This window comes from Pelophylax lessonae (genome assembly GCF_965119305.1).
Source record: "Pelophylax lessonae genome assembly, chromosome: 10".
Taxonomy (NCBI): domain Eukaryota; kingdom Metazoa; phylum Chordata; class Amphibia; order Anura; family Ranidae; genus Pelophylax; species Pelophylax lessonae.
In genome coordinates this window covers 169,058,079-169,076,578 of record NC_138777.1, presented here as the reverse complement: position 1 = coordinate 169,076,578, position 18,500 = coordinate 169,058,079, and the positions used below count along the sequence as shown (strand labels likewise).

The 18,500-nt window shown below is 42.0% G+C and overlaps 1 protein-coding gene across 1 annotated transcript in view; it reads right to left on the bottom strand.

Annotated features, from left to right (window-relative positions):
• Positions 1 to 6,213: 6,213 nt before the first annotated feature.
• Positions 6,214 to 18,500, bottom strand: part of NXF1 (nuclear RNA export factor 1) — a 90,640-nt gene continuing 78,353 nt past the window's right edge. The window contains exons 17-21 of the mRNA XM_082271079.1: positions 15,830 to 15,869; positions 14,789 to 14,864; positions 11,803 to 11,985; positions 6,340 to 6,400; positions 6,214 to 6,264 (exon numbers count right to left, since the gene is read on the bottom strand). Coding sequence (XP_082127205.1) covers positions 6,226 to 6,264; positions 6,340 to 6,400; positions 11,803 to 11,985; positions 14,789 to 14,864; positions 15,830 to 15,869 — 399 coding nt within the window. The 3' untranslated portion in view covers positions 6,214 to 6,225. The remainder of the gene's footprint in view (positions 6,265 to 6,339; positions 6,401 to 11,802; positions 11,986 to 14,788; positions 14,865 to 15,829; positions 15,870 to 18,500) is intronic.

Sequence of the window (18,500 nt, the reverse complement as noted above, 5' to 3'; positions counted from 1 at the left end):
ACTTGTGGGTGCCAAAAGAAACTGACAGCTCAGATGCGGCATTAGCCGCAGCCTCCATTTTTAAAGTCTCACGCACAGATATAATCAGTGCATCCACCAGCGCCTTTTCATGCGCTGGTGGAGCAGAGGAATCATCCTCACTATCTGAGAAACCAGGGTGTGTGGAGTGTGGACACAGACCCAACAGGGTGACTCGCGTTCGCGGAGGCCAAATCAGATTCAGGATCTGATGAGACAGATGAGGCAGGTGTGGCAAAAAAAGGGATCAGGCACCCAGGTAATCTATAATCATTGAACACAAACGAGGAAGTCTAAAAAGAACTGCTGCAAATTAGCTGCAGGTGATCCCACATCAAAAATAGGAGCAAAATATATTAGCGCAAGTTTGTATTCCCCTCAATAAGTGAATATTATCTATTCATCTAAATTGTTAATGCATCACAGTGCCTCATAAGTCTTTTACAACACTCATATCTACATAAACAGTGCAAAACAAAAAATGGCTATTTCAAAAAAAGCTAGTGCAACAAAAGCTGTGCAGTGCAATAAAAAAATGACTATAGATATATTTTTTGCTAGCCTGTTTCCCCAGGACCAAATCCATCTTGGACACCAAGGACTGCCGTCAGTGCAGTAAGGGAACGTTGGGACCCGGAGGGCTCAGCAGCCTCCGAGAGGTGATCAGGTGGGGAAATGTGCTCCAGGGACTCCATGAGTGAAGGGGGACCCACAAAAAAAAAAAAAAAGGTGAAAAAACACTGCTACGGACACCCCCACCGTGCTGTTAGCAACACAGGTCGCCAGGCACAGAGCCCCAACCGGTCCTATAGCAGAGAGGGAGGGAACCCCACCAGATTTACCACCCACCGATCAGGCACCGCAGCACCAGGCTATCCGCACACACATGCGGCGATCAGGAAGAGAAAAATCCAGGAGTCAGCAGCAGGGGATAAGGAGGGGCTCCCACCGCCCATATATGCTACAGTCATGGCCGCCGCTATTAGCAATGAGAAATCACCAGAAAATGGCTGCTAAAGGCTACACAAACATGGCCGCTGAATCTACAGCACACAGGCTACAAGCAAATGGCGGCACCAAGTGGCTCCCGGGGGCCCAGGAGGGGTCCCAAGAGCCCCAAAAACTACACCAGCAGGTAGGGGGGCCCTGGCAGGAGCCCCCACCTTGTACAGCCCCCTCCCAAAAGCCGATCGTTCAGTTACCAGCGGCGAGCCCCACCCCCATCGCCACCTCAGCACCCCAGACCGGCCTGAAAAGGTGGTATGGCCACCCTATGGGGAAGGGGGGGGGTAGGCAGATGATGGGTGAAGTGTCCGTAGGGACCACAGAGAGGGGAGGGTGGTATGGCCACCCTATGGGGAAGGGGGGTAGGCAGATGAGGGGGAGGAAGTATCCTTAGGGACCACTGCATAGGGAGGAGAACCCGGGGGTCTGACCGACCCAGGGAGGGGCCCACGTCCACCCCAAAACCCTCTAGGGGGAGAGGGGGGGACAGCTACTTACCAAACGAGGAACAGGGTGGGCACCGCTCCAGACAGGACCTCCTCTCCATCGAAATGGGGGGGTGTCGGCCAGAAGGAACAATGCGACTCGGGCCGAGACCTGGACGTGTGCAATCTTGCGAGACGTTTAACTCGCAGGCCAGCCCCTGTGCGCTGAGCTATGTCACGGCCGACCTAGCGCGGAGCTGGCCAGACTGGGGTGACTGCTGGATTTTAAAAATTGTCCAGCCTGTCGCTCAGTCAAGCAGTTGATTGTAGATTCTCACAGGAAAAATCCATTAGAAAGGAAAAAATTACCAGGACCGAAGATCCGTGCAAGGAACTAGGTCCTGACTAGGCAGGAAAAAAAAACAAAAACGGTTGAGCTCCATGTTACCTGGTTGGCTATAGTTTAGCCTTGGGGATTTTTTTTCTGCTGTTCCCACCCCACATGTTTAACACTGCTTTGGGACGTCCCAATGGTTAATATCAGGAGCTGTGTGTCAAACGATAGAGAAAATGGGATTTCTGTCTTACTGTAAAATCCATGTCTCTGATGTTCATTGAGGGACACAGCACCCACCCCTCTGTGGCGTTGGATATCTTCTGACACTTGCTTGTAACAAAAGTGAGTGCCTATAGCGGAGAGAGTGGGAGTATACCCCCTGGAACTGCTCATAGGCGTAGTCCAGCTGTTTTTCTGCCTAGTGTCCTGCTGTGGACAGTATAACCCAATGGTTAAGAAGATCAGGAGCTGTGTCCATCAAAGAACGATCGAGAAACTGTCTTTTTCCTGAAGTAGTTAAAAGTAGCGCTTGTTGTCACACGTTTGTTTCGAAGCCATACACACTAAATTTACATACATGAAAATGTGGGTGTTTACTAGCGCTGCTGACATCACTCAGGATCACATTTTCTGAAAACCTTAGATATGCAAACCAAGTACAAACAAATTTTAAGCAGCATAGGCTGCTCATGGAAATGTGAAAAACCTACTGACTCCCATGTGCTCTGATACAAGGTAAACTTTGTTTAATATTGCAGGCCAAAAGCACAACAGGACATCCTAAAAGTGTCAGTTTTGGGAAGACACATCAGCAGAGCACTTTCTTTAGAATGGAGTGAAGTTCAGAGGTTGGAGAGAGCAGTAGAGCCATGTATTACCTTTATTCTGTAACAGGCATAACTTTGTTCAGGAATTTAGTGTAAAGTGACATGGCAAACTGCAGTTTCGGAAAGTATCAACTATTATTGTGAAAACACTGCTTTAGAGTTTTTTTACTATAGTGACCAATTAGAGTGAATGGTAAATTCACCATTTGTGAATATATTGTACAGCCTTTACTACACTGTAGTAGATTACTATAAGGATAAAAATGTATGAAATAAAAAATCTGAAAAAGAGATTTATAAAAACAAAGCACATTTTTTTATTAAACAATTCACAGTGAGCTAGTTTTCTTTTACTTCATACAGTATAACTTTCCAGATACAATCAAAACAATTACAAAGCAAGTCAGAGAAATATGGTGAAGTCAGGACTGACAGTCTCTCACACTGTTGTAGAAAATAGCATTTCTTTACTTTATACATAACATTTATACTAATTAGGTTGTAGTGTTGAAAGGATCATCTGCAGGTGTTAACTTTGTTAAGGCATATTTAAACCCCCTTTGCATAAGAGGTATACAAATAGGCCTCTATAACATCTATGCACCCTCTTAACACAAATCAGGGTAATAAGGTCACGACATGACACAGACTTTATAAAATGAGGCACACTGCTGTGGAATTAAAGACCTTTCTGCATCCCTTTGTCTGATTATATGCATGCTAGTAAGAAATTACCCTGCAATCGTTTATGTTCTCACTACTTAGCAATACATAAACAGACAGAACTATTAGCTTTTTAAATACCCCAACCTTAACCAAATCTACATCCCACCCATTCTTAAAGCACTGTTATACCCCCATAGGATCAATTTCCCAATCTGCATCATACACACAAAACACACTCACCCCCTCATCCATCCCCCCCAGAACAGGTGTCCCAAATGCACACCAATGGACCACACACTCACTTCAACTCAACTACCTACCCAGTCTATGTTCTACAACCAATCGCTCAATTCCTAAGGCATTAGCCTCTTACTTGCCAACTCACAAACCACTGTGGTTCCCCTACATGTATTCTGTAATTATTATACTTCCAGAACACTCCATAATTAAACCTACACTTAGAAATACATTGAGATTACCACTATGACCTCCTCCTGAAAAATACAAATTGCCTGTGTCTGGCTTCTTTGAGTCACTGACCTGGCACAAGTATGCAGATAAGAAGAAGGTTAGAATTCCTAACTTGCACCATTTCGGTTAGTGGCTCATGAAGTATTAAAGCCAAAGGACAAGCATGATAGCCAGAGAAATATTATTTTCAGAAGGAGGTTCCTCTAGTTTATTTTCCCCTCTTTTTTTTTTTTTTTTTTTTTAATGAAAAGTGAGATTGTTGAATGAGGGAAAGGGTTATAATAGGAAAACTCATGTTTGATATAACTGATGGAAATGTAACCACTCAAAACTCACAGGCCCACAGTCCCAACACAAACACACACTACCATCCTTTCAACATTAACCATTATCAAAAAGTTAATATCTGTATATGCAGACCACACAATCTATTCCAACATCCACACACAAAAACGGAGAAAACAACTGACAAGCTTTCGGTCCTACACAACAAAAGGTTCTTCCTAATTCTCCAACACACTCACACACTTTCCAAATCACCCATTATGAAAGGAGAAAAAAAAAATAAAAAAATCACAAAAAACTAAAAGCAAAATGTAACCAGAGACTTAATAAAACTAGCTCAAATGTAATAAAAAGTAAACCAGAATACAAATACTGTATTGAAAAGACTACCAACCAGTAGGACTAGGCCTAGTGCAATAACGCGGCAACTGTAAAATTCATACAGACTGGAGGATATATGCCAAAAAAAAATATTTTTTGGATATTCTATGGGCAACTGTCCCAGTTTATATACATGAGACCCATCATTTCAAATCTTTTTCACAAAATTGATTTTTTTGAATGTATACAAAAATAGTTAAAATAAGCCCAAATGACCAGCTGAAAAATCTGAATTTGCAGATGCTAGAATGCCAGCATATTCTTGCACTGTACCTAGTGCCACTGGACAAGTGGATAGAAGTGTGTGTGTATATATATATATATATATATATATATATATATATATATATATATATACACACACACACACAAACACATACCGCACTATATCGAACAAAAAATATCCATACACACGTTTAGATATGTCAATCAAAAAAGTGTATTTCGGCTTGCTTCACACTTATGCGTTGCAGTAACGGATGGTAAAATGCCGTTTACCACAATGAACAATACAATGTGTTTAGAACAGCAACCCAACGCACAAGTAGAGCAGCCTGCAACGCACCCCTGCTGCAGAACACATAAGCCTTGCATTATGATGGGCTGCATTAAAAAATGCTGCAGGAATGTTTTTCCTTCCGTTGCCATGTGGTTGGCACATCAAAGCGAGTGCAGTAACTCACTGCAAAGGAATGTACAAGTTTAATGCAGCCCATATATTCTTTTTTTTTTTCTTCGTTCAACCAGTGGTTGCACGAAAAAAAAAAAAAAAAAAAAAGGACTTAATTACACCTTCACACATTTCAAGTGAATAGGGAATCCCGCTATGCCTTTGTATTCTGACAGCAGGGAGACTTCCCCACCATTGGTAGATCGACTTCTGTACAACCACCCTGCCTATACATAGATTGAAATTCGGCCAGTCCCTGCTGAACCGCCCAAACTGCGATCTATATATAGCCAGCTTGAAAGAACCCCTTCACAAGGTTGATTCCCACAGCCTATTTTGCCTTTTACAAATTATGGCAAAAGAAAAAAAAAACAAACAAAAATAAAAAAGTGGGTAAAGCTGCAGGAATTCATTTTGTTGACGCTTTGCTATTTGGCATGACCCATAAAAATACTTTTTATGTTTCAATGGAGATACATTTATGTACACTGAAATCCAAAAAAAAAAAATATATATATATATATTATACAGTTTTATACACACAAGTTCAAGGTGAAATGCATGGCTACAACAAACTTTTACTGTCATTTTTCTGCCTCCTTTCTTCCGATGCCTAGCTGTCCTAAAATCCTGGTGGCAGATATTTTTGCTAACTTGTGGAATTCCAATTTCAATAGATAGAAAAAAATAGAAGGAAAAAAAAAAATAAAAAAATAGAAGGAAAAAAATAAAAAAGGATAATGGGTGTAAAGCTTCTGCCAAAATGGAGTAAATAATTATGAAACCTTGTCAGAGACTAGTGTAATTGATGATCAAGAGCCAGAATTGTAAACCTTATTTAGAAACAATGCAAATAAATAACAGAATGCACAAATGATGACAGAACATTCAGGTATACAGTACGTATGCGAGTATGTATTTATACACACATACCTATATACACACACACATAAAACCACAAGCAGACTATTCAGTAGTGGGAAGCATTCTGTATTAAAAATGGAATAGTGAATAACTCAGTGCAGAGGGAATTGAACAGGTCCTTATATCCACAAATTTCAGTCTGTAGCCGATATGCTCCTTATGGAGTCAGCCCACTTGATAAGTGTATGATGGCAAAATCACTTGATGAAGGCAAAATCACTTGATAAAGGCGATATCTGGAATCTTTCCCTCAGCCTGTAAAACATCAAAATGAGAGTTAACACAGTTATATTGTCTGAGCCGGTTACAAATATCTATACAAGTTTTTACCTTTAGCCTCATAAAAATCTGTACAGCCTGTTCCCAGTCCCATCCATTGTCCTGGAGACACCTGGAAAAAGAAATATGGGTAAGAGGACTTGTACTCTAAAAAAACAAGTTTTTGATGTCTATAAATGATATCTGTTACAGTTTCCTTAGAGTAAGGAATGACCCTGTCTGCATTTTTTCGCCATCTGCATCCCATTGGGGAACTCCAAGAAACGGATTTTACAGTATGTACAAAAATCAAATTTTCTCTCATTCATTAAAGGAAATCGGATTCTGAGACAATTGGGATGCCCCCAAAAGCAGTCCAACTAAAGGGCGAGCAACAGTAACAAAATGCTAACAGGCCCACATAATACAAGTTATTTGGGGGGGCCACCTACAGCTCAAAGAGCTGTCTGAAGGACCTTGTGCCCAAAGCTAGCATCAGATTAGGTCTAAACATGGTATAACATTCGAACAGAAAACAGGCGCCTGATGCAGAAAAGCCTAGGGAGGTGTACAGATCTAGTAGAGGGATCTTTATTTGAAAACTATAAAACTACATCCTTAAGACTATATGCATGAACAACAATCTGTCTGAGCCACCAAGAAATGGTTGCCCTTTACAGGGACCATCAAGGATAACAAAAAATGTCTGTCTTTTAAATGGAAGTAGTGCCTGCAAAATTATCCACTACAGCACGAGCTACATCCATACAGTGAAAGGAAATTTTCCAATGTATTGGATCAGAATAGAGAGGCAGAAGGACAATGTCCTGAATGAGATGAAAGGCCGTAGCTACCTTTGGGGGAAGGAAGACTCCCGACCCTATTTACAAGAGAACGCTGCCAGTTCAGACATGTCACAGAGGTGATGGCAACAGGAAAAATACTTTGTCTCTTCCTTGAACACTCAGGGTGCAGAAGGCAGACCAAATGGTAGAGCCACAAAAACTTAGTGCTAAAAGGACCAACAACAAAATGAATGTAGTGTGCTGAAAAGTCTCCCTGGTGGAGGGAGGTTGACAGACCTGGGGGTTTCAATGTAAAATTCTTGGACCCAAATGAGGACATTACATTTTTCAGATCCAAGATGGGACAAATACCCCCTTTTTTGGTTTAACCACTTAAGGACCCAGCCCTTTTCTGACATTCGTTGTTTACAAGTAAAAATCAGCATTTTTTGCTAGAAAATTACTTCGAAATCCCAAACACTATTATATATATATATATATATATATATATATATATATATATAAATAAAATGGCAGTTGTTACAGTTTACTTTTTTGTCACATGCTTTTTGCGCGGTTTTTCAAACGCAATTTTTTAGGAAAAAATACACTTTAATTATTAAAAAAAAAAAAAAACAACAATATGCACCCCAATTTTTATTGTATAATATTAAAGATATTAGGTCACGTAAACAGATACCGAACATATACTTTATTTGCGTGCACTTGTGGAATGGTACTTAAAAATCTCCATACGCGACACTTTAAAACTTCTACTGGTTACCAGTTTAGAGCTACACAGGGGGTCTAGGCACTAGAATTATTGCTCTCACATGTTCGCGGAAATACCTCACGGGTGGCGCAAACACCGTTTACATACAAGAGCGTGACCTACATATGCGTTCACTACTGCGCGCAAGCACGTGGGCGCTTTACTTTTTTTTTTTCTTTTTTCAATTTTAACACTGTCCCTTAAAAAAAAAAAAAAAAAAAAATGTTGTTTTGATCACTTTTATTGCTATTGCAAGGAATATAAACATCCACATGACAGGTCCCCTTTATGGAACGATCTCAGGTCTAAAAAGATCCCAAATCTCTCCTCAACCCTTAAAAGCAAAAAAAAAAAAAAAAAAAAAAAGAAGAAACCCGTATATCTTTTGTTTAAGGAAATAAAAAAAAAAATGGGATTTCTGACTTACCGTAAAATCCATTTCTATGATGTTCCATTGATTGATACAGCTCCTGATTCTTCTTAACCATTGGGTTATACTGCCCCTACAGGAGTAGGACACTGGGCAGGAAAAAGCTCGACTACGCCTATAGGCTGTCCCAGGGGGTATACACCCACTCTCAGCTATAGGCATAAGCAGTGTCAGAAGAAATCCAACTGCAAAAAAATTGCCAAGACCAGTGATCCCAGCAAGAAACTAGGTCAACACTGAAAGCCTATAGCTGAGAGTGGGTGTATATCCCCTTGGACTGCCCATAGGCGTAGTCAAGCTTTTTCCTGCCTAGTGTCCTACTCCTGTAGGGGGCAGTGTAACCCACTGGTAAAGAAGAATCAGAAGGCTGTGTCCGTCAAACGAAAGAGAAATGTTTACATGGCCCGATAACTGGAAATTATGTCACTCCGGGCCTCCCAAGGGCATAGAGATGAGCAGTGGCCATCTTGCCATCGCTCAACTCGATAGCAAGCCACCGCCGGATGGGTCCTGGGCTCAGCTATTAGTAATGTAATCCCAGGAAGCGGAGGGGCACATCTCTCGCCACTTCTAAAAGTGATCCCGCAAATCTGCCAAAGAGACCACTTTTATCTGAAAGCCAGCCGCCTAAGGGAAAAGAAAATACTGGGGAAATGGCATTTTGATGCAGCCATAAACCCAGTATTTAACGTCAGAGTAGTGGCGTAAATTCCTAATTAGGCGGTTGGTAAGTGGTGAAGAACTGTGAAAAGGCACAGCTGGAGCCACCCACAAGGTGATAAAAAAAAAAAAAAAAGGCATGTAGTGCCGCTTGACTAGGAAGAAGAAAAAAAAAGGCTCCGCTACAGGCAGAGCAAGTGGCAACACAGCAGCCAGAGGATTTTCTATTATATTGCCACTACCGACAAGAGGTTGAAAGCCACGCGGCCACTCAATGAAATTGGAGGAATAGCGGTTCAACCTTACTCTGAACTTCCTTCCACAACTAGTGGTGTTAGGAGGAAGTGTCGATAACTTAAAAAATAATCTTATATGGGCATCTTCGCAAATGCAATATGCAGGGATATGGGAAATGGTATGGACTTAAAACACACACACCTACACAGGTTGAACTAGACGGACTGGTATCTTTATTCAATCTTACCACCTATGAAATATCAGGGTCAATCAGGCATTTACCAAAAATGAATTAAAGGGTCGAACGGTTTAAAGCATAGGTAGAGGTGACGATTGGAAATAAATGAGCACATAAAAAATGTCTGAATTTAATGACTCTTTGTTTTTTCAGCTGGGAAATGCGAGTACTTTTCCCCCCCAGTGGCATCCTTTAAGAGGTTGTCCAAATTAGCTCTAAAGAGTTGTTTACCCTCAAAAAAAGCAAATAAATTTCCTCACATTGCTGTTTCACAGTCCAACAATTTAAATAGTTCCCTGCATATTCATGGATAGGAGGCTCATTTGGGAAAAAAATTATAGGATATCAACCAGTCTGTCTACACCATAGTGAAGGGCTGTCAGCATGAACTATAAGACCTCATGTACACTGCTGCTGATAAACGGACGTTTAGGAGCAGTTAGGCGTTTTTTTCAGCAGCCCCTGAACCCTCCTCTATGTTATCTTATCTGTCCATGTACACTGAGTCGTTTACAGTCATTTAGAGGCAGTTGAGTTCAGTGTCATTTTTTGGAAAGCAATTATTTGCGTTCAGGATGTTCAGAACGTGTGTTTACTGGCGTTTCAACGCCAAACGCGGTCACCCGCATTTAGCGCTTGCGTTTTTACTGTTTAAAAAGGGGAATGATTTTTTGACCTCTAAAAAAGGGATCTGAGCGCAAACGCCCGCTAAACGCCGCTGAACGCGGCATCCAAACGCGACAACGGACGTTTTAAATGTCGTTTAGATAGCTGTTAAATTCCAGTGTTCAAAGGAGTTTTACAAACGTCCCGTGTACATTTAGCCTTAACGTTTCCCTTTAACATGAGATTTGTTCATTCCCCGGTAGATCAAAACTGCGAATATTTGACTTTCTGATAAAGGTTTCCTCAAAGAATTGATCTTGGTTGGCAAAACAGCCTGGGGGGGGGGGGGGGGGGGGTTAGTGAATAATTTACCAGGAGTATTCCAGTCTCTGTACAGTATGGCTTTGAATAAGGTTATGTACAGGAAAGGTTTTAATGGTCTTTAGCCTTCTTGGGGTTCCTAGACAAGTAACCGCACTAGTAGAAGGCACAGGCTGCTCTTCAATTTTTAAGGTGATACACACCATGACAGTAAGAATCAATATGTCTTTTTTTAAGCCTGGGAATTGTCAGCTGCCTGTGACTCCTTAGGGTACAAAACCAGCCAGCATCTGTGAGACTCCCAGATGAGCCTTTGCTACAGGAGGCTCAGAGGTTGCTACAGCTGCAGGCATGGCAGACAAGTATCCTTTAAGGGAAGGCACACTTATGGCCAACTGAGGTCAGTCTGCAATCAAAATTGCAAGTTTGCCCATGAAGCCCTGCATAACTGCAGTGAAATCCTTCCATGTGCAAAGGAGGAGGTGACACCCTATATTGATAAGAAAAAAACTCTTAAAAGAATGTAGGGGCTAAAGTAGGGGAAAACAGTCGTCCAAACTATAGGCATCAGGTCCTTGTGAAAGAATACTGGCCACCCCAGAACTGTTAGCGAACCAAATAGAGAGGGACTGCTCCTCTTGAGCTTAGGATGACATGTTGCACTGCTTAACAGTGACCACCTGAGAACACCTAGAAATTTTTTTGAGTACTCACAAACTGGCAGCTGAAAGTAGGAGAGGTTCAATGGCATAAGGTGATTAGTCACAGAAGGAGGTAGGAAAGAATAACCTAGGTGGAAACCGTGTGTCTCCTGTGACTAGCATAGGCGCAAACAGATTGCAGCGTTTGCATGCACCACTTAACTCCTCAGCATGTTACCCCTTCCATAGAGACCAACGGAAGATGGGTTTAAGTATGGAGACCAACGGTCATAACAGAGTCTGTGCTACGGCTTTGGACCTGGATAGAGCCCTGTAGCCAAATAACATAGTACACAAAAGGTATAGAATGCGTCATAAGCAGAACTCAAGGCCTGAAGGTCATGTTCCAGACAGGCCCCAATATCATCCACTCCAGCTGCAAAAGCTATTGCTAAGGATATGCCCATCAAAATAGTTGGCATAAAGAGACCAATTCATGTAGTGTGTAGATAAGGAGATTAAAGACAATCTTGACAAAAATGGTTAAAAAAGGTTAAACCTTTCTCAGAATAGAAAAGGTTACTCCTCCTAGGACACTAAGAAAGAACTAAGGCATGCCGAGAGCTGGAGGGTTTATTCTGGCTATTCACTGTTTTTGTTGCCAGTGTCCAAATCCACCAGTTGGTGGCAGTATAATCCAAATGTCTCAGAATCCTCTGTCCTTTAATAAAGGAGAAGAAAATATAAACAGGAAAGCATTGTTTACCCTGCAGAGAGAACATGGCGATTGTACAGATTCAGAAAAGCATGCAAAGAAACCGTCAACCCCTGCCTGAATTACTTACTTCTGAGACCACTCAAGGTTCATGCCAGAGTGTTGACTGAATGCCTGCACCATGTCCTGGGGTATAGGGGGTACCACAGGCACAGGGCTACTTGATGGAGTTGGAGCTGGTGTGGCAAAGGCTTTGCGAATCTCATCTGTACTTGCATTCCTTATGAATTGTTGATCATTTACCAAAAGAAGCCTAGAAGAGAAGGGTACATTTTGGTTAAAAATATACTTTACGTACGTAGGTAGTGAAAAGATGCTTGAAAGAGTAATGTCCACATAGACATACTTAAATAAGATTTTCCAGGTGCTTAGTGTGCAATTGGAGATTTCCAAGAAGGCATTAGACAGAAGACCTTGGTTAAGGTCTTCAGTTGTTGAAATTCTGCTGTGTAATACCTTCTTGATAATAAAACCTGTGATTTAGCAAAGAACACCTGAAACCTGTTTTGTGAGTTTCCATATTAGGATCTGGGAAGTCTGGGATACATACGTTTTGCCTCTGCAGTGTTCTTACACCAAAGAGCTAGCAATTTCATGCCATAAAGGCCAGTAACTACTGCCTTTTATCTATCAGCAGGGGTACCTCGCCATCCGTTTGTAGCCCTACAGCAAGCAATGCCAACAGCAGCATATCTCTTCCCTGATCATGTGTCATCCCACACCTCATGATTCTCTTAAACCCCGCTCTGCTATTCGGCATCTGTTTATCTGCACAGGGTGTGGTCAGTGGTTTGGGACTGTCAAAGTGGTGTAGCTGCTGACTTTTAATATTAGGAAACTTACCTGTCCTGGAGTCCAGCGATGTCAGCACCACAGCCGATGTTTCCATTGCTGGTAAGGGAACCCGCCAGTGAAGCCTTGCTGCTTCACGGGCGGGTCCCTACTGCGCATGCGCAATGCGCATGCCTGTTGGCTTGGCAGCGGGGGAAGGAGGAGGGGGCCAAACTTCCAAAGGGACGGCGCTGCAACGCCGTATCCCGGAAGTGGGGAAGGGTACCTGTCAAAAACAGGTAAACCCCCCCCCCCCAAAAGGTGCCAAATGTGGCACCGGAGGGGGGGAGGAAGCAAAAGAGCGGAAGTTACACTTTTGTGTGGAACTCTGCTTTAACACACGTTACAGCTGCCACTCATAGGGCAACCTAAAGAACTGCTCATTGGACTACTGTAGACTGCTTGCAGGCAAGGGGTAATAGGGAGTTGTAGTTTTGCTTATGTATACAGCAATACATGCAGAGTGCCCTGCAGGTCCCTTCCTCAGGCTACCACTGCCACTGACCCAGATACTGCATACTGTTTGCAATAAATCACAGTGTAAATATATTTTGGCCAAGACTGCTCTGACTTCAAATTGTCTGTGGCAGACTTAATTAGGGGGATCTGAATTCACTGCTATCCATTGTCGAGGGGGAGGAGAGTGCCCTCCTAGCAGCTGCAGCAAGCCCCTCACTGACAAAGCAGAAAGAGCTGTGTGTGACGTGCAGAAATCCTGTCACCCTGTTATACAGTACTTCATAACATCCTCTCTCTGGCAGAAATCACAGCCTCGTAAAAGTTGTGTTTCATACTTCAGGTGTTGACTTTTGTGAAAAGAATGCAGATAAGGTTTCCTACATATGATGATTGTTTCAAAACAATTTTATTTGATGCAACAGTAGACTAATTTGGATTAATATCTAGTATGTAACAATAGTAGAGACACTACAAAAAAATTGCCAAATTTAGAAAACTGTACTTTTGCATTAACCACTAGATGACCGCCCGCCGCAGAAGTACTGCGGCAGGCAGCCGTTCCTGGGCGAAACCCCGGACATGTACGGCGCTCGCCCTGGAGAGTGTAGGGGGCGCGCGTGCGCACGTCTCAATCTCTCCCCGCTGACAGAAAAGGACAGAGGGCTGATGTAAACACATCGTAGTTAGCAGACACAATAACTTTTGCGCAAACCAATCAAAATACGCTTATTGCGATTTTTTTTACCAAAAAGATGTAGCAGAAAACAAATTGGCCTAAAATGTTAAAAAAAAAAAATTTTAAATTTTTTTTGGGAATGTTATATAGCAGAATGTGAAAATTCTTTTTTTTTTTTTTTTCAAAATTGTTGCTCTATTTTTTGTTTATAGCACAAAAAATAAAAAAAAATAAAAAAATCGCACAGGTGATCAAATACCACCAAAAGAAAGCTCCATTTGTGGGACAAAAAGGACGTCAATTTTATTTGAGTACAGCGTCGCATGACCGCGCAATTGTCCGTTAAAGTTATGCAGTGTCGAATCGCACAACAGGGCCTAGTCATTAAGCAGGAAAATCTTTAGGTCCAGAAGTGGTTAAAGTGGATGTAAACCCGATTCATGAAATTTGACCTGGGCACATATATCTGTAGTGTTTATTATCTCTCTCCAAAGCACTAAGTTCTTTGATTTTCTGCTGCTCCGTTCTTTCATTATCAGCATGATAACTTCTGACAAGTGCTCTGACATTGGAGAATATAGCAGCTGAAAATTTGTGTCGGGGGTGGGTGCTATAAATAGATTATCAGAAAGCTTGTCTATTCACAGTACAGCTATGCAAGAATCTTCATTCTTCTGCCTATGCGGAAATGGGGGGGGGGGGGGGGGTTGCCTTTCCTCCAATCACCTGTCACACAGTCTATGCCAGGACTCCACTCCCACAGCTGAAACAGGAAGAACAGATTCTAAAACGATGTGAACTTTCTAAAGAATAAAGCAAGTGGAAGACAGCAGATATACATGTAAACCCCATGTAGGGAGATTTGTTTCATCCCTGTGTATCATCTGAGACTGTTCATTGCAGCAACCTTACAAAGAACATTAACTGTGGCAACTGGTTGAGGATACATAAAAAAACCACATGAGAAGCAAGAGCGGTTTTCACCAATGAACTACTGAAGAAAAGGATTTTTACAAATGATATAATACTGTATAGATAAGACAGGCTATTCTGTTTGTATAATGTGTTAGATATGCTGAGTCATACTCACCCCGCCGCTTCATTTCCTGGCACTGCTATGAATACCCGAGTGAAAGCACGTACAGGATCATTGGATTGCCCCTCAACTGAAGGAAAAAAAAAAAAAAGGGGGGGGGCATATTAGCATACCAACTCACTATTAGCAATCATTTTCACAGTGATCTGTATATAGAAATAGCCATTACTCTCTATGTAAATGTATCTTCTCTGCATGTCACAAAACCGTACCGTTAGGTTAAAAGAGACAGTAATAGGCATGAAGCAAGCACCAGATTCTACATAGAACAATGTCTTCATTGTCTTGGGAGAATGGGAGTGAAGAAACATTCACTAGCCGCTACTACATTTGTGTTGACTGGCCACAGGACAGGGTGCACAGGGCTGCACATACTAATCCTCTGGCTTCACCGTCTGGCTAGATAGGCAGCCCAGAATCAGGGGATTCTAATCTGTGTAAAACAACAATGTTGTAATCCAGAAAGACAGTCAGTATGAATATGTACTGTATATGGAATGTGTGGTGGGGAGGCTTGGCCAAAGCTCAGGACAACCTGGCAGTGTCAGCCCAATCCAGCTGGATAGCAGCAGGTGAGGAGATGTCATCACTGGGGTTTACCTCAAGACAGCTCTTGTAAAGCAGCTTTTGAGAGAATGGCATTGGAGAGGCGGGAGGTAAACTGAGGTTAGGCTGGTTTTAGAGACGCTAGAGGCAGTGGAGGGCTGCAGAAAGGCACGGGATGAGGAAATGTACGAGGAACCTGCAAAAGCAGCAGTAGTACGTGAAGATGCCTGGTAGGGTTCCATTTTAGTGGGCATGAACAGAAACCAGATACACAATACAAAGCACTTGTGGCTGTGTTTTTCACTAATTTTTCACTTCAATACCAAATAGATTCTGCATCACATAACACTAAAAATTGCAAATTCTTCCCACAAAAATCAAAGACTTTTGAAAGAGACCGTGAGCCACAGAAACAAAAAAGACAGCATCCTTTAGAAAGTGAGATTGTTTTAGTATGCTGATTGTAGTCATTTATGTATTAACACTCACCTTTAAACACTCCATTAACAACGAAGCAAAGTAAGGTGTTCTGCAAAAAACAATAAAATCTCAGTGAGAATAAAAAGGCAGCAAAATGGAGAACAACAGGAACATTTCACACTTGACTGGGGTTTGAGGTTTAAGTATGTAAAATTAACTGACTATAGTGTGAAAAACTACATAAATTGGCCAATCACACTACATATTTTAGGGTAAATCAAAATGAGATTTTACCAGACAAACGTGCTCAAAGATGCTAAAGAAACCCATCAAGACAAACTGTGGTATTGCTGAGGCTATTGGATGGGCAAAAGTCATGTAAAGTCTGATGGACCTAAAAACACTTGTTTATTGTGGCAACGCACGCTAAACTGTGCATGACCACAAAAAACGGCAATGCACCTGCTCTGCTTGCCAATTGTCATTATGTGGTGCCCTACTCTCCTAGAAAAAGGATCATGTATGTTTTTTCATCGTCGTAACTGTATGCTAGCCATACACACGTTGATTTTAAGTGCTTGTTTGATTTTTTTCAAAATTTTAAAAAAATCCAAATGATTGCTCCAGAATTGACTGACTGTTCCATACAGCATGCCCATGGCTTGATAATTATAAAAATATTTCAACCCAATCAAAACGCATATTCCTACTGAGGCAGCCCGTTGATTGGGCCTGACGTGTAAAAGGCGTGGAGCGGGGTCAGTCAGCGACCATCTTGATGTTGGCAGTGGAGGGGGTGAGACAGAGCTGCCTGTGTTTTATATGCGTTGTACATAGCACCGTGTGTTCATGGACATGAGTCATTTTAAGTATTGAATACAAGTTTTTACAGTAGGGAAAGCACACTATTGTTTCATGAATGAAATAACACTTCTTATGTGAGTGGAGGATCCATGGAACAGTGGGAGCCATCTGTGATGGAGTGAACTTGGAGCCATCCTGTTTGCAGCCCAGGAAGGGGGCAAAAGCGCCCATGACCCTTGACTAGCCATTAGGGTCTAGGCTGGAGGTGAGCATTTATGATTCACGGGAGGGGAATGCATGAGTAGCACTGGTGATCGGTTGTAGTAGACGTTGGTGCATGGTGATATTGGGAGGGGATACATGGTTAATTTGGTAGTACACATGGATAATTTAGCAGAAGACCTCACTACTGTGAACTTTATGTTTTGGACTTTTTTATTAAGTCATAGTGAAGGTTTCTGGGTTGCGCGGCATCTTTCATTGCATTATTTACTGGGGAGTGGAGTGAACTACTTTATGGTGCATGCAGCAACCCTATATTTAATCATCAAATATACAAATTTATATTCTCTTTATATATTTGACGATTTGTGTGGTGTAAGGGGTAATCAGGCAGTGGCTGTGCTGATTGCTAAACAGGTTTTTTAATTAAATTTTTTTTATGTCCCATGACCTAAGCTTATATTTATCAAACACAATTCTGCAAACAATTCACTAAAAGTTGATTTCAAGGAACACAAATAGTAAATTAACCAAGCGTGACCGCTGTGCTGGCTGCTAATCCCCTCCTACTGTAGCCCTTAGACGTAGAAGAGAGCGGCCGGGAGTCATGTAAATCGGCCTGAAGATATCAGAAAGAGGGGATTTACAGGCTTTGTTTCAAACAAACACTTATGCTGTGCATTATGACTGCATAAAAGAGAGGGGCGGGCAGTGACATTTTTTAACGCTTGCTGACCGCCCGCCGGCCGCATATATACTGTGGAAGGCTGGCTCGGCTGCGCAAATCGACGTATGGGTGCTGGGGGCGATCCATGGGGCACAGCTGACTGCTGTTCTCTCTGGAATTATCACAGAGCACCAGTGATCGTTCTATATAGGATCACAGGTCTCTGTGGTCATTTCACAAGTCCCTCTCCCATACAGTTAGAATCAAATCAAATTTTTTTGGGTACAGCGTTGCATGACAGTGCAATTGTCCGTTAAAATAATGCAGTGCCGAATCGCAAAAAATGACCTGGTCATTGAGGGGGCAAATCCTTCCAGTGCAGAAGTGGTTAAAGTTTACAAAACCACTAGTAGCATCAGGAGGAGGGGCGCGCAGACGGGGCGTGCGCACACACTTGTTGACAGAAAGGGGGGGGCAGCTGATGACGGCGGTAGGTAAACTGATCACGGTAATCAGGGTTCAGAAGCCATGATTATCGTGGTCAGCACACAGAGGGGGACACAGGAACTGTCAGGATCAGCCAGGTTTTTTTTACAGCTTACAGAGGAGAGGGGCAGATAAGACATCACACGCACTGTGCTGTTTAATCTGCTTCAAGGAAACAGGAGTCCTCTTTTCTTTTTTTTTTTTTTTACAACTACTTTAACTATGAATGATGGCCCAAGAATTATTGGTCTTACTCTGTGTCCAGCGATACCAAACATGTTTTTAACCACTTCAATACTGGCCACTTCACCCCCTTTCTGCTCAGTCCAATTTCCATCTCTCAGCGCTGTCACACTTTGAATTACAATTGTGTGATCCTGCAACACTGTACCCAAATTAAATTTGTATCTTTTTTTTTTTTAAACCAAGCTTTTTTTTGGTGGTATTTTATCACCTCTGTTTAATTTATTGCTAAACAAAGACGACCGAAAATTGGAAAAAAAACAAAACAAAAAAACAAACACGTTTTCCTTAGTTTGTTATACATTTTTGCAAATAAGT